Source organism: Cydia pomonella, chromosome 19 (genome assembly GCF_033807575.1).
Source record: "Cydia pomonella isolate Wapato2018A chromosome 19, ilCydPomo1, whole genome shotgun sequence".
Classification (NCBI taxonomy): domain Eukaryota; kingdom Metazoa; phylum Arthropoda; class Insecta; order Lepidoptera; family Tortricidae; genus Cydia; species Cydia pomonella.
In genome coordinates, this window is record NC_084721.1 from 17,043,086 (window position 1) to 17,060,491 (window position 17,406).

At 40.4% G+C, this 17,406-nt stretch overlaps 1 protein-coding gene across 5 annotated transcripts in view; it reads left to right on the forward strand.

The window, feature by feature from the left end:
- LOC133528289 (neurexin 1) overlaps positions 1-17,406 on the forward strand; it is a 326,318-nt gene that overhangs the window by 178,607 nt on the left and 130,305 nt on the right. For all 5 annotated transcript variants that reach the window (XM_061865615.1, XM_061865617.1, XM_061865618.1 and 2 more), the window contains exon 5: positions 8,358-8,499. In XM_061865615.1, coding sequence (XP_061721599.1) covers positions 8,358-8,499 — 142 coding nt within the window. The remainder of the gene's footprint in view (positions 1-8,357; positions 8,500-17,406) is intronic.

Consider the following 17,406-nt stretch of genomic DNA (forward strand, 5'->3'; position numbering starts at 1 on the left):
ACCACCGAGCTACGCTATGGCGCGTTCAAGATTACATAGCTTGGAAACGAGAATGCGTCGCGACAAGGACTTCGCAGAGGACTACGAAGCCCAGATTCAGAAGTTGCTGAAAAAAGGATATGCCGAGCGTATTATGGAACCACCGCAAACCGATAAGACTTGGTTTTTGCCGCACTTTAGTGTTTTTAATTTGAATAAAGGCAAAGGAAGAGCCGTATTCGATTGTGCCGCGAAAAGTCAAGGAAATAGTCTGAACGACTATATTTTAGCGGGACCAGACCTGCTAAAAAGCCTACTGGGTATACTACTGAGGTTTCGCGAATGGAGCTTCGCAGTAGTAGCAGATATACAGGAGATGTTTCTGCAAATCCAGATTCGAGCCGAAGACCAGCAGAGCCAGCTATTCTTGTGGCGAGGTACGAGAAGAGACATGGAGCCGCAAGTCTACAAGCTAAACAGAGTTTGTTTCGGAAACGTATCATCACCGTTTCTCGCGCATTCAGTGCGCAATCGTAACGCAACCGACAACGAGGACAAGAATCCAGAGGCGGTCTACGATATACACAATAATCATTACATGGATGATTATGTGGCGTCCTACAAGACTGAAGACGAGCTACTGAGAGTGTCATCGCAGGTACGAGACTCTCACGCCGAGGGAAACTTTCACCTACGAGGCTACGCGAGCAACAGCGAGCGACTGTTAGCGAGCATCGAGCCAGAGCTTCACGCACAAGAACCGACGCATCTAGGCGAGAAGCAACAGACCGTTCTAGGAATGACTTGGGATCCTAGCACCGATACTCTAGGATACAATACGAAGATGCTGCGCGTACCGGACGCAGTAAAGAATCACGAGCGACCACCGACGAAACGAGAGTTACTCAGCGCGATAATGTCAATTTACGACCCGATGGGACTTATCGCTCAATTCGTGATAAGCGCGAAGATAATATTTCAGCGAGTTTGGTCAAAAGGAACGGATTGGGACGCACCGCTACCATACCAAGAAGCTGAAGACTTTTTTCAGTGGCTGAATGCACTGAAACATGTAGCTACGCTACGCATACCGCGACAGTACGAGACACCGAGAGCTGCTACGAAATATACTCTGCATATTTTCACCGACGCGTCAACGGAAGCATATTGCGCTGCAGCATATTGGCGCATAGAAAACTCAGAGCAAGAGGTTCGAGTAAGTTTAGCAGCGGGCAAAAGCAGAGTTTGTCCACTGAAGGTGCTATCCGTACCGAAATTGGAGCTAACAGCGGCAGTCATCGGAGTACGGTTAGCAGAAACAATCTGCAACGAGCAACGATACGACATCGATGAAGTGATTTATTGGACGGATTCAAGAGTCCTACTAGGATGGATCAAAGACGACGCACGAAATTATAAGCCATTCGTATCACATCGATTAGCCGAGATCACCGAGAAATCGAATCGTCAAGCATGGAGATATGTACCGACCGATCTTAATCCGGCAGACCGTGCTACACGAGGCAAGCCTACAAGGAGGATCGACATACAGGATGATTGGTACAGAGGACCGCAGTTTCTCTACCTAGACGAGGTGGAGTGGCCGAGCCGAGATATTACAGTAAGCCGCACCGAAGATCTTCCTGAAAGGAAGCTGAAAGTCAAGTCAGGAATCGTTTTATCGACTACGACATCGAAAATGGAGCCATCAAGCGTATTACCCGATATACGTCGCTTCAGTAATTACGATCGATTGATTAATTCTACAGCCTACGTGCTACTTTTCATCGATAAGCTGAAATCCAAGAATAGGGGACTACAGTTACAAGTGCAACACATTAAGCGAGCAGAGCATATGTGGATACAGAATAGTCAACGGAGAAGCTTTCCAGACGAAATACGTACTCTGCACATCGGACGCGAAATCGACAGGAAATCGAAGCTATATACGCTAGCACCAGAGTTATGCGACGACGGCGTGCTACGTATGAAAACGAGATTGGGCAACGCTCCAGTACTCTACACGTCACTACATCCGATAATACTGGACGGCAGAGACTCATTCACTCGATTGCTGATTCAGAGAGCCCACAGACGATCAGCGCACATACACAACGAAGCCGTGATAAATCAGTTACGTCAAGATTATTGGATTTTGCATCTACGACCGATAGTGAAAGCCGTAGCGAGAGACTGCGCACTTTGCAAGCTACGTCGAGCTTCACCGCGAGCGCAGCCCTTCGGAGACCTACCCCCCGAGCGACTACAGGCTTATCAACGACCGTTTACCTACACTGCGCAAGACTATCTAGGCCCCATGTACGTGACAATAGGCCGGCGAAGGGAAAAACGCTGGGTCTGTTTATACACATGCCTAGTCACCAGAGCCATCCATCTGGAGAGCGTGCATAGTTTGTCGACGGACAGCGCGCTACTCGCCCTACGACGATTCGCTGCGCGACGAGGATGGCCACACACGATGTACAGCGACAACGCGACATGCTTCAAGGCGGCATCAACGGAGCTACGAGAAGCATATAAGCAGTGGCTACCACAGCTACGTGCTTACGGTCTACATCATCGGATGGAATGGAAGTTCATCCCGCCTGGTAATCCCTCTGCAGGCGGAGCTTGGGAACGCATGGTGCGTACCGTGAAGACGGCAATGGCGTACACATTCCATACAAGAGCACCGCGAACAGAAGTCTTCGAAACACTATTAGCAGAGATCGAGAATATCGTTAATAGAAGACCTCTCACACACGTTAACGTCGACCCGCAATCCGAGGAAAGTCTTACACCGGCACACTTTCTACTACTGCACAACGCAAACCTACCTATGATCGGAGTCTACGAAGAGAACGACAAGAAGCAGTGGAAGGCTGCACAGGCGCTCGCAGACCACTTCTGGCGGCGCTGGACGAAAGAGTACTTCCCACTGTTAGCACCACGTAAATCGTCCGACGAGGGAGGACGACAGATCCAGCCGGGAGACGTGGTCATCATCGCTGAACCCAATGGACCTCGCAGCGTATGGCCCAAAGGAGTCGTCGAGGTCGTCTATCCAGGCCCCGATGGACGGGTCCGCTCCGCAGACGTCAGGACGAGGCACGGGACGCTACGCAGGCCGAGCTGCAGACTGGCGGTCATCGCGTCGCAACCCATGCACCAGGAGTCTTCGACTGCGGGGACAAAATGTTAGCGACGCGACCAGAAACTTAGATGACGCTAAGATTAGTTAAGTTGAAATACGATTAAGGCTGTATTCGAAATAAAGATTTTATCCGTTAGGTAGGGCAAAGATATAATTAGATTGTTATTAGACATAAGAATTATGTAATCGTTCGTTATATCAGGTATTATTCGATATTTAGGTCACGCAAACCCTAAATCCCAAATCCTTATTCGAAGAGCGAGATGAACGAAGGAATAAGAAAATAAAGAAAACTTATTCATTGGTTCATAATTATAGCCAATCACATGCAAATAAAGACAAGGAAAGGTAAAAAACAGCGAGACAGAAAATCTCGATCGTGATTGGTCAGTCAATTTCCCGTACAGAATTCGATTACGCTCAGTTGTACTATGAGACGCACATATTTAGGTTATTATCGCAGTAATTACTTTAATTAGACTAATGAATGTTACGTATAATCGTAGAACGTGAATTGCTTAACACCCTAATATAGGTCATATTATCGTAATCCTAGCTATTAGATAATAGCATGCCGTAAACCGTCGAGAAACGGGCTATTGTTCCGAGTGCGGACGAACAATAGGCTTTGTATTCGTGAAGTAAGCAAGTCGGACAGGTGTTATTGTTTTGTTTCACTGACCTAGAAACCGAGTTAGCGTGTTATGCAATATTTAAGTCAATAATTAGATATTTGTGAGAATTATAGTTATGTAAACGATAACGAGATAACACGATTTAACCCGAACAAAGCCGAATCAAGTAACCGACCAATCAGAGGGCTTGATTCAGAACGAATCGAAACGCGTCTTATCTCCTTATCGTAAGGGTGTTCCTTTTCTACGAAATTCGTATATAAGCGAGGAAGGAACGGAGAGAAATCGTAGTCAGTCGTCGAGTGATCCAGCAACAAGAAGCCTCAAGAAAACCAAGAAGAAGCCAACCGGAAGAGAACCAGAAGCGGTTCAATCGCGTAGTAGGGATTGTAGGAGTATTTTTATACCTTTGTATCGCGTGTAATAAAAGTCAGCTTGTGCGAAACAGTAGTTTATTTAGCTATCTCCTCGCGCATCGTATTCGCTCCTCTTCACGCGGCGACGTAGAGGGCCGTGATCACGGTTTTGGCAGTAGGAGTGGTGGCGACAGCCCGGTGCCTTCTCCATTGAGCTATCGTCGGCTGATATAGCGCCGCGGGCTGCTATATAAGTACAAGTTAATTTAAACCTGCAAAAATGATTCAAACAGTTTGAATTATTTACTTATGTTATTTTTCCTCATCTATTTAATTTGTTTATGAATTACGATCCAAGTCGACATATAAAGCTAAAAATTCAAAATTAACCTATCATAGCAGTAAAACTGCCTTTTAGGTTAAGTATAAAGCTGTTTAAATTTAAAAAGTCAGCCTAAAGTAAAGTTAATATATTTAACATGAATCGTTTTTGTTGTTTACTGACACACCAATGCTGGAATAACAAGAATTCCACAAATGTGATCCAAGTTTGCTGAATCGTTTTTGTTGTTTAGCTAAATTATGTACACATCGTCAAATTAGTTTCTCAAAAACGATCCAAATGGGTTGGATCAGTTTTGTTGATATATATTTAGGACGAATAGTATTCATTGCATTTTCTCAAAAAGATTCCAAGCAGTTTGGATTTTTCTTGTTGAAATTTATATAAACCAGTCCAATCACTAACCTAATTTTACAACAAGGTACCAAGAGTATTGAATACTTATTGGTGAATATCATTTTTAATCTTTCATACATGGGGGATGGTAACCGATGTCGATTAAAATATGAAAACGCTATGTGAGCTCAGTGCTTTTTTGCTGAATGAAAATATACACATTAAAGGCTTGCCTGGTACACTTAACTCATGTTTTGGTATTTTTGTGGATTGGATCCTTTTCCTTTAACTACGTCCAAGTTGCCCTAAAATTCAACTTTTATACTAAAAACGGCGTTAAATATGTTAAATTAACAAAATATATTTTGTCATATGCTTTCGCGCCCAAAACGCTCTTTGAAAATTGTGTGACGTCACAGTTTACGGTTTGACACTTAACTACATACACACTTAGAAGATACGAATTGTCAACTGACATTTGTCATTTGTTGTTTATCGCCTAGCTGTCAACAGTGTCAATCCGAGAGTTGTGACGTCATCAGAATCTTCAATGACGTTTCGAGTTTGGTAAAAGATATTTTAAATTCAATATTTACAAAAATATGGTCATTACAGGTCTCCTAAAAGTAGTTTAACATGTTCTTATAATTCAAAAGAATTTATTGGGATACAATTCTGCCCTAAGATTTGTAGATGGAAACAACCCTATTATTATCCAGTGGCGCTAGTGAGGACATTGATGTGGTCTTAACAAAAAAAAACTGTGACATTATGATTCTGCTTTAGTGTGAACTTAGCTTTACCGAGACCCTCTTCCCACCGCAGACAGCCGTCAAACAACCAGATAAAAGCCATTACATTCGGCCGATTATAGTTTTTATATAAATAAGAAAAAACTATTTATAGTATTTTTGTATTTGTATAGAATTTAGTATTTTTATTTTGTATAGAAGCGTTGGTGGTCGAGTGAATATGATGTCCGACTTTCAATCCGGACGTCGCGGGTTCAAATCCTAGCTCACCAATGAGTTTTTCGGTACTTGTGTAGGAAATTTCATTTGATATTTACCACTAGCTTTTCGGTGAAGGAAAACATTGTGAGGAAACCTTCATGCATCTACGAAGAAGTTCAAAGGTGTATGTGAAGTATCCAATCCGCATTGGGCTAGCGTGAGGACTATAGCCCGAGACCTTACGCGCATGAGAGCAGGCCTGTGCCCAGCAGTGGGACGTATAACAAACTAATAACTCAATAATGTCAAATTGCAATTGTCAATTGCAAAAGATCCAATTCAAAAAACAAAATTCCGAAGATCACAGAGAAATGAAAAACATTTTAATTATAAGTATCGTTACATTAAGTTATCTGAGGCACGTAAATAATTATAATGTCTTTCGACGTAATTTTGCGTCCTTTATAAAGTATGATAAATGTATGTAATAATATATCCTAATTTATTTTAATGGCCCTAATTTGTTATGACAAAAAGTTATAAAAACGTCGAGGTAATTTCTTGAGTTATGATATATTATTACCGTTTATTTTTGCTTGCTAGGGACTTTTTTATGATTACGAAGAATTGAATTGACTATTTATGGTTGTCAATTTTTATTTATAATACTCAGTGGTTTTACTATAACTAGCTTTAATCTAAAATAGGTCCTTGATGCATTGTACCAAGGATAAGTTAACCAGACGCTCCGCGATTACTGCAAAAATCTTGTGCGTGCGAGGACCCCATGGACCTAGTTTCAACGCCTTGACTATTGACTATTTTAATTCAATTAAATTAAATACAATAACTCCAGTAAATTTGCATGTAGCATTTTGTAAGGCATTTCAATTACGGAATACTCATATTTTGCGGACATATAATGGTCAGGCGCTATTTTTACACGTTCATGTGACCATTTACGGTCTGCCTGCCTCGACACATCCAGCTGAGGATTTTTTTTAAATCATGATGGTATCTAAACTACCAAAAGTGACAAAGTATCAACCGAGAGACGATGACTGACGAAATTTGCGCTTGGCTTGCGGTCTAAAAGGAGCAAAGCTTATTCCTACTTTTTAGTTACATGGAACACCAAGAATAAGCGGGCATCTCGCTCGTTTCTTCCGAAATCGTGCAGAATGTGGAATGAGTTACCTCCTGAGGTATTTTCATTGCACTACGACATGAGGTTTTTTTTATACTACATCGGTGGCAAACAAGCATACGGCCCGCTTGATGGTAAGCAGTCTCCGTAGCCTATATACGCCTGCAACTCCAGAGGAGTTACATGCGCGTTGCCGACCCTAAACCCCCCTCCCAAGGTTGTTCAAGAAGCCTGTATTCAGGGTTCTCAAAGGCTCTCTCCTCCAATAATGCTTATATCCATGGGCGATGGTGACCTCTTCCCAATAAGGCAGCTCGTTTGTTTGTTTGCTGACTATCATATAAAAAAAAACAAACCAACTACGACTTTCGCATAAACCTCAACTCAAACTAGACTTGTCAGATCCCGTAATTATGAAAAACCTTCCATAGCACACAAAAACGCTAATTATCCTTCACCGGCAGCCCTTTCAACTGAGAAGCATTTCCGACTTTAATAGTTAGAGTTAGGGTGCATATTAGCCTGGAATGGACATGTAATTAGTTTTTTAAAGGCATCAGTAACACGATTTAGCTCGACGATCGTGCCATGAGTTATTCAGAAGGGTTAACGTACTCTGTGTAGGTACTCCTTACTTGTTCAAAAAGGACGCTCTTTACTTGAGTAAGAATGAATAAAAAAAAAAAAAAAAATGTTTATTGAGTTAGCACAAACAAACGTGATTTTGAAAAAACCATGAACATTCGAAAATAAAGACGATATGTTAAAATTATCTTCGACTCTTATAAACCCGATAAGAATTTCATTAGCTATTTGTACGGGGTCAGCGCTATCTACTTTTTCTTTTTCATGCAGTTACAATAGATGCGCTGTTTTGCTTATAAGTAGAACAGGGCAGTGGAAATCATATGAATGGGCCTATATTTACTTTTGAAATTTTGGTCGGCACTCAAATTAATTTATCCTATTGGTCATTTTCTAGCCTCTTCAACAATATACTATGTATTATTCAAGTACGCCATCAAGCACAATCAAATCGTCCCCTCGTTTTCAAAGTCACATCTCACCATGACCTTGTAACTTTATTAACTAGAAGCGAGCGAGTTTCTTGACAGAAGGCGTCAGTGAGATTTCTTATTATTTGAGTTGGCGAGGGATGAAAGGCAAACGACTTAATTTGCCGGCTTTGCGGGGAAGAAGGACTTTAATTGCTTACCGAAACAGTAAATCGAGAAAAACCTGTTTAACTAAGTATAACATTTACCAGAACACTAGGTACATTTGACCATTTGAAGGTCTCCATTTCACCTTGAGTAAAAATGCTTTTGTATGTCCGGATGTTCTCCTCTACAGGTCGCAATTCTTAACCGATTCTCGTGAAATTTTGAGCAGATTCGATGAATTAATAGATGTTTTTTGCCCCTGATTTAATATATTTATCTGTATTGTTACAGTCATCCCGGATCGGCAACGCCAGCGGCGACGCATGCGAACGGCGGGATCCATGCCAACATGGCGGCGTCTGCATCAGCACTGATGATGGCCCGGTCTGCGAGTGCAGAGATGAAGATTATGAGGGCGCCTTCTGCGAAAGAGGTTAGTACCATTGTCTTCTATTTGATCTGAAAGCATCCTTGATATCCTAGCACCTGGTGCTTCAATATGGTAGGTCCGTCTCTTGACTAGGGCTTCTCAGAATGCATGCTACATCGGGACCCTAGTAAGGTCTATTGTCACCTTCTACACGACGATTTAATGGAGCTCCACTTGTCTATGCGGTAATGAAGGTACATCGATATAGTTAAGGTTCAAATATTCGACGCGATGACGCATATGAACGTCGGGATCCTTGTCAGCAGGGCAGTAACTGCGTTAGCACTGATGATGGACCGGTTTGCGAGTGGAGAAATGAGGACTATGAGCGCGCCTCCTGTAAGAGAGCAGGTTTTATTGCCAATGCCCATGGATAGGGCCAAGAGCTCTCGACTAAGCCGTCAAAACTGTGTACCTACCTATGTGGCCAGTGCACACCAGGCACAAAGAGGTTTTCAATGCCTTCATTCTGAGATGTTCGAATCGAGTTCAAAGTGCATTGTGGACATTAATTATTGCTTTTCCGCCAGATAAGTATCTTACCACGAATTCTGCCGTGAACTTTGTTTACTGATCTGATTTTGAAGGCCGGCAACGCACTTACAACCAGCAGTGTGTTGTGTTCTGGTGTTGCAGGTGTCCATGGGCGGTGATAATCGCTTACCATCAGGCGTTCCGTCTGCTCGCTCACCTCCTGTATCATAAAAAAATGGGATAGTTGAGGATTTTGGGGATATGATGAGCTTAATGTCAAGCAAACAATAAGAAATTACTTTAAGGAAATCAACGACTATTAATAAATTGACACAGCCAAATCTATAGCTACTTAAAAACGAGATTGATTGTATTGGTTACAGTATACAGTATAGTGTCGCAGGCAGAACGTAAGTCAAGCAGACCAGAGGTTTGTCTGAAGCACTTTGCTCTGCCAAATATTGCAGGTGACTACACAGTCACTACATTCACATTGTGAACGAGTTTACTGGACGCAGGTTATGTTTGCTACTCCATGCTGTATGCTTGCCAAGCATCGCTCGAGCCATCGGCTTTCAGCCTGCGGCTGGTCATGAATAGTGAATTGAATAACGTGAATCGTCAGTCTTCAACCGACTTCATTTGTTTATCTACAACACTAACACACACATACTGTACATCTATTTAACAACATACGCCAGTTTGACGCAAAAATACACCAGTGCTATCGATTATTTATTAAAAAACCGGGCAAGTGCGAGTCGGTCTCGCGCACGACGGGTTCCGTACCATTATTCATAAATACGGCAAAAACATTATGTTTGTTGTATGGGAGCCCCCCTTAAATATTTATTTTATTCTGTTTTTAGTTTTTGTTGTTATAGCGGCAACAGAAATACATAATCTGTATAAATTTCAACTTGCTAACTATCACGGATCATGAGATACAGCCTGGTGACAGACGGACGAACGGGCGGACGGACAGCGAATTCTCAGTAATAGGGTCCCGTTTGACCCTTTGGGTACGGAACCCTAAAAATGGACTCTAGTGTTTTAAATATATAAATTCAAAATCATAATTACAAATGTGACTCCTCCATGATCTAACGTCAGCATCAGCTCTTTCATTACCTACTTGCAAACCTTTTTCATTTAATTTTAGACAAAGTTTATCGCGGGTCCCTTTGTTTGACATAATTTGAAAGTCATAATGGACAATTTTAAGCTTACAAACACATTACTGTATATAAATACTTTTTTTATACTACGTCGGTGGCAAACAAGCATACGGCCTGCCTGATGGTAAGCAGTCTCCGTAGCCTATGTACATCTGCAACTCCAGAGGAGTTACATGTGCGTTGCCGACCCTAACCCCACCCCCCTCGTTGAGCTCTGGCAACCTTACTCACCGGCAGGAACACAACACTATGAGTAGGATCAAGTGTTATTTGGCTGCGGTTTTCTGTAAGGTGGAGGTACTTCCCCAGTTGGGCTCTGCTCTAGATCTGGAATGACATCTGCTGTGCTGTGCCCTACCACACAAGGCGAGATAACATTCACATTGCCCATACCTCTCTTTTGGACGTAGTTTAAGGACATACCCGGGTCCGGGTCGGGTACTGAAATACATATAAAACCCTCATGATTCAAGAACAAATATCTGTGTTCATGACACAAATAGATCTTACCGGGATTCGAACCCACGACCATCGGATTCATAAGCAGGGGCTACATAGGCACCGACGAAGCCAGACCAGACGTAAATATTGGTTTTTCGCAATAGGTACCGTAATTACGATATTGATCCGAAAAACCGGTCCGATATTCCGGTCCACTGTTTCTACTGTAGAAATGAACAAAAACGAAGACTACGACCCGATACCCAATAAAACTGTCGCAGAGCTACAGTAAATACTTTTCTCCATACACTACAAATACCTAAATGTCCACACAAGCGTAGCGGTCTATAAGACCAACGTACTATGTCCACACAAGTGTAGCGGTCTATAAGACCAAGCTCCATTTGGCTAACCGATCTGAAGGCTTAGCGATCTCCAGACGAAAGAGAGTGACGTCACGTGATCGCTTGTCTATACAAACGTAGACCTTATTTTCCTCTCTGGAATATTAACATAATTGATTTTTTTTACGCAATTTGATGATGTATTTTTTCCGACTTTTCAGCATTAGAAAAAAGACAAGCGATCTTGACGTGGTTTTTTTTTAAATAAAAAAACACGTTTGAATAAAATTCACAGCGAACATGTAACTGTTGTAAATAAATTACGATCTTTTACAATCTTCTGTCTTTATAAGTAATATAAAATATGTTTTTGAAGCGTTTTTCAATAATTTACAATAAAAATACACATCAAAATTCTTTATTATTTTCCAATGCTACGAACTATATATAATAGGAGTTTTAAAAATTTTGTATGGAAAATCTTATTTGTACGTCAGCCTGATCGTTATCCCCGTAATGGGTACGGTCGGCATGTAATGGTAGCCGGCACGCGAATTGCACCGGAAACGTACGGTCGGCAGAACAGATGCACTCGTGTTTCGCTTATCGGTACTTTGGGGGATTGAAATTAGTCAAAGGTTTTGGGAACTGAGTGAACGAATGAATGAATTTATTTGAATGAATTCCGATTCGTGTTTTTATTAAGTATGATTTTCATCAGTAGTGAAGGGTTATTTCATGCATGCGTATAGGAAATAATAATAACGGTTAAAACTTATCGCGGATAGTATAGTTATCTTTTTTATATTCAGGTACCTACTATATACCTATTTACTTATATATTTCTCTATTTCGGTGAGTTAAAACTCATTATAATTTTATACAGTTATATGTAGGTATTCATGTTTGACTTGCTAAACGGTAACAGGTTTGTCTATGTTTCATTTTGTCAATCCCACGTTTTTGCTAAATAAAGTTCTCTCTCTGTTTTTCGTCCGCACATCATAGTTAGTGGACCAGCGATGAAAGTTCTCTGAAAGAAAATGTATGGGGAAAGCAAACAAATTATATCCAGCTTGAAACGAACGTAGTATGATACTTTTGTATATAGCGTCCCCTCCCTTCCTCTTGACGCACTTGGGCTCTGCTCTAGATCTGGAATGACATCCGCTGTGCTGTGCCCTACCACACAAAGCGAGGTGACATTCACAATGCCCATACCTCTCTTTTGGACGTGAAAGTCCTCTTCCCCTCGGACCGCCACATGGTGTATACGCATCTAGTACACTTTTTTTGCATAAATTAAATAATTTAAATTCAAAATAATACAGTTATAAAATTAGGAGTGCAGAAGTCACAGTGAGTGCTATTAGTGCGCGCGAAGAGTTCCCGCTGCTGTGCCTCGTAGCTGCTGCCCTGGTACACGCGCACATAATACAGGTAGTAAGAGGTGCGCCGCAAGCCGCACACACGCAACAGACCACGCCCCCTCCGTCAGCTATTCGCGATCCGCGCTACGCACACACGAACAGTACTTCGCGTACCTGTGCGCACTGCAAACCTCTTATACGTTCATACACCCCTAGTACGTGCGTACGAATAATGTCGGATACTGAAGCCGGACATTTCGACATGGACATCCAAGGTAGTGAAGGCAAACAAACGCCGCCTAACTTCACCCAACAGCGCGGAAACAAAAGGCTAAGAGAAAGTCCCGGGACAGAACTTAACGAATTTAGAGACGAAATGAGAAAAATGATCAATGACCTCAAGATTTCACAGGAAAAAGAGCTGAAAAAAATAAATCCGACACTTCTCGAAATAAAGGAATCTAATGCAAAAATTGAAAACTCTATAAGTTTTTTGACTACACAAAATGAAGAATTAAAAAAGAAAATAGAATCCTTGGAAAAGGCCCGGCGGGCGGATAAGGATTATATAAATCTCCTAGAAGAGAAAATTGAAGACCTATCGCGCGACGCGCGTAAGAAATGCATAGAAATCAAAAATGCCCCTAAATTGGAGAAGGAGACTAGAGGAGACCTAATTAATATGGTGACCAAGCTATCTCAAAACATAGGATATAAAGTCGAGCCCACAGATATCTCGGACATATACAGGGTTCGCAACAGGCAAAGTGACAAACCGAATTCCCCTATTGTAATAGAGATGGTGTCAGTCATTAAAAAAACAGACCTTTTATCTAAATGTAAAGATTATAACACAGGGAATAAAAATAATAAGTTAAGTGCTAAACATCTTGGCCACACCTCACTTGACACTCCCATCTTCGTCACGGAGCACCTCACAGCTAAAGCGTCCCGCCTACGATTTCTTGCACGTGATTTAGCTAGATCAAAAAGTTACGAGTTCTGCTGGACAGCATTCGGGAAGGTATTCGTTCGGAAAAACAAAACATCACCCGTAATTCTCATTACAAATGAGATGCAGATACAGCGGCTGTTTCAAGAACCGTGACTAGCAATTAGGCTTTTTTTATGTAATTGTTATTTTAAATGTATTTTAGTTATGTATATCTGGATTACGTTCTTGTTTCCGCTAGATCTAACTTCTGTAATTGCATTATACATGATACATAAACAACTCACTATGAATCACACTGCCACTTACATTTCTAACACACCTCACTATACACCAATTAACTTTAGATTAGCTTTTAACCATAAAATCATTGAAATATCTACCTCTGTAAAAAAACATCGCATCCATCAATTTTCAAATTCTCCATTGCCATTACAAAACCAAAATTATTCAATATACACACATGCTTGCTACCCATACAGCTTTAGATATTACCTTTTTAATGAATAACACTCTCTCTATAATTAATCAAGTGGACCATTTTTATCTTGCAGAAAGTGCTGAATGTAAATGTGACGAAATTACGCAACACATTAACTTTCACCAGACAGAACTCTCAATTGTGTCTCAAAATATTAGAAGTATTTTTTGTAATTTTGATAACCTTACTGTAACTCTTTCACAGATAAAACACAATATAGATATCATAATTCTAAGTGAATGTCGATTGCACCCAGACAAACCCGTTCCAACACTGAGCAACTACCAAACGTTTTTCACCACTCATCATCTGAATCAGAACGACGGTGTTATCGCTTACGTAAACAATTCTCTTAAGGTAAAAGTTAATGAAATACAACTCACTCACGCGTCGTGTCTCGAAATATCGACCAAAAACAAAAAAATATTAGGAATTTATCGGTCACCATCTAATCATAGCGCTGAAAACTTTATACACTCCCTAAACTCACACCTTGAGCGTATAAAAACGTGTAAAAATATTATTATCACGGGAGACCTAAATATAAATCTTATTAGTAGTCCCAATGAACAATCATATGCTACTACAAACAGATTAAATTACTTAAATATGTTGGCAATGCACGGTATACTTCCTGGTCATGTTCTACCTACTAGAGGCAGCTCATGCCTTGATCACGTGATGATCAAACCAGGTGACGAAAACTCAAAAATGACTGTGCTAGTGCTGGACTCTACAATCACAGATCATGCTATGACTCTATGTAACCTTAGCAAGTGCAGTGCCCACTCAGCACCAAAAAAAACAAAAACTAGTATTAATTTTGAAAACGCAATCAAATGCCTATCTGAAGATAACCTAGATTTTTTGTACTCTGTAACTGATCCGAATTATCTTTTAGATCTTATTGTAAACAAAATTCAAACCTGCCTTTCAGAAAACACAATCACTACATTGGTTCCAAGAAGCAACCGTATTATAAAACCTTGGATAACAGTGGGCATACTGCGATGCATTAGGAACAGAAACAATATGCAAAAGAAACTGCGATCCAACCCGGAAAACATTACGCTAAAGACTACATACAGGCGGTACAGAAATTTTTGCAACGCTCTAATTAAAAAATTGAAACGTAAGTATGACAAAGAAAACTTAACTAAAGCAAGCAAAAACTCAAAAACTTTATGGAAAGAAGTTAATAAAATAACTCATAGAAAACAAAATATTAATGACAACTCAGAATTATTAGACGATAACGGCAACTGCCCAACCAATTCTGTAAATTCCATCAATAACTACTTCTCTGATGTCGGTAAATTACTAGCAGAGGATATTATTTCCAGTAATAACTACTCTTATAATGGCTCTAGTAATCTTTTTCGTTCTAATACTAACTCATTTGTGCTCTTTGATGCTAATCCTAATGAAGTATTTATTATTCTGTCTAACCTCAAATCAACAAGCGCCCCTGGCTGGGACAACATACCAACCACATTCCTCAAATTAGCGAGCAACACCTTGGTCCCCATAATCACTCACCTCGTAAACCTATGCTTTAAACTAGGTGTATTTCCAGACTCTCTTAAAAAAGCTATTGTTACCCCAGTGTACAAGGGTGGGAAAAGAAATTTAGTATCGAACTATAGGCCGATATCTGTTCTTCCAGGTATATCAAAAATATTAGAAAAACTAATAAATAATCGATTAACTAATTACCTCAATAAATTCAACATTCTATCCTCAAACCAATTTGGATTCAGAAAAGGTCTTTCCACCGAGGATGCAGTCACAGCTCTTTCCTCTCTAATAGTTCAAAAAGTAGATAAGAAACGGAAATGCTTAACTGTATTCCTCGACTTAAAAAAGGCCTTCGATACGGTTTCTATTCCCACTCTTATAAACACTCTGGAAGGTATAGGAATTAGAGATATACCGCTCTCTTTACTGAGTTCTTACCTTCGAAACCGAAAACAGAAAGTAAAAGTCGGGAAATATATAAGTGACGAGTGTGACGTAAAATTCGGAGTTCCGCAAGGGAGTGTTCTAGGCCCAACGCTCTTTTTAATCTACATAAACCAGCTCTGTGACATGCCTATTGATAATGGCTCTATCTTTTCATACGCGGACGATACAGCTGTTGTGTTTTATGGAGATAATTGGGAAGAAGTGCGTACATCAGCGGAAATCGGCCTTAGTAAGATTGCTCGCTGGCTACAAGCCAACCTCCTTACTTTAAATAGAGAAAAAACTAACTACATTTGTTTCACCAAAGATTGTAGAACTCAACCTGACCCGTTTTTCACACTTAGAATCCATAATTGTAATGACATAGATTCATCAATTTGCTCTTGCCCTCCTATTGAAAAAGTGGAACACGTAAAATATTTAGGAGTTATGATGGACCAGAGACTTACCTGGCACTCTCATACGGAGCTAATGATGTCCCGAATTCGGAAACTTATTTGGACCTTTAAATTCTTAAGATACGCTGCGTCCTCAAACCTCTTAAATCAGATTTATATTGTCCTAGCTCAGTCGATCCTCTCTTACTGTGTTTCAGTATGGGGTGGAGCCACTAAAACAAAATTTTTACAACTTGAAAGAGCTCAAAGAGCACTGCTAAAAGTCATGTACTTTAAGCCTTATAGGTTTCCAACCGTTGATCTATATGATCTATGTGGACTTTTATCTGTAAGAAAATTATATGTGCTTAATGTAATCTTACGGATACATAAGTTTACGTTTTATTACCCTGACTCTAATACCTCTAGAAGGAAAAAAACTAACATAATCCCTATTCCACCTACAAAGTCTGCCTTTGCTAAAAGACAGTACATTGTTCAATCAGCAAAATTGTACAACTTTCTAAATAATGAAATATATATATATCCCTCCACCTACAGAGAATGTAAAATTAAAATAAAAAACTGGTTAAATACTAAAAACTATGTTGATATGGAAAATCTACTTAAATCATAATCTAATATAAATCAATCAATGCACCATTCCCTTAACACACACACACACATACTCACACACACAAAACACACACACACACACACACGCACACACACATGCGCGCAAAACACTTAAAAGTGGCTCTTATACTTGAAGATTTAAAATTACATTAGTTACTTTGCTACTCGCATCTTAGTTTAGTATTACATAGTTTACTTACATATTAATTATTTAGTTTATACTTTGTAGCCATCATAGTTTTGCTTTTAGCTTCTAGGTAATCACTAAGGAAGAGCGGTGTTCCTTAACACAGGTATATCTATACTTAAAAAGGGACACCAACCTGTATTTTGTTAAATATGCTTGTGAGAGAATAAATCATTTTTCATTTTCATTTTTCATTTTCATTTCATTTCTTCCGCTAATATTTATTGATAAAATGGTCTGATTTCTAGACCTAGAATTTTTTGTATCAAAAACGAGAGTCCTTGATTCTGTGGACGATGGGACGTGTGCTCGTGTGGGACGCAACTTGTGTGGACACACTACAAAGCCGGCGCGGCGGTGGAAGCGGCAGAGGCCCTCAAAAAGCGCAAATACGGGAGTCTCGGCACCAACTACAACTTTGTTGCATTTGGAGTCGAGACTCTTGGTCCGTGGTGCCCCGCAGCACAGGGCCTATACCGGCAATTGGCGAAACGGATGGTGGATG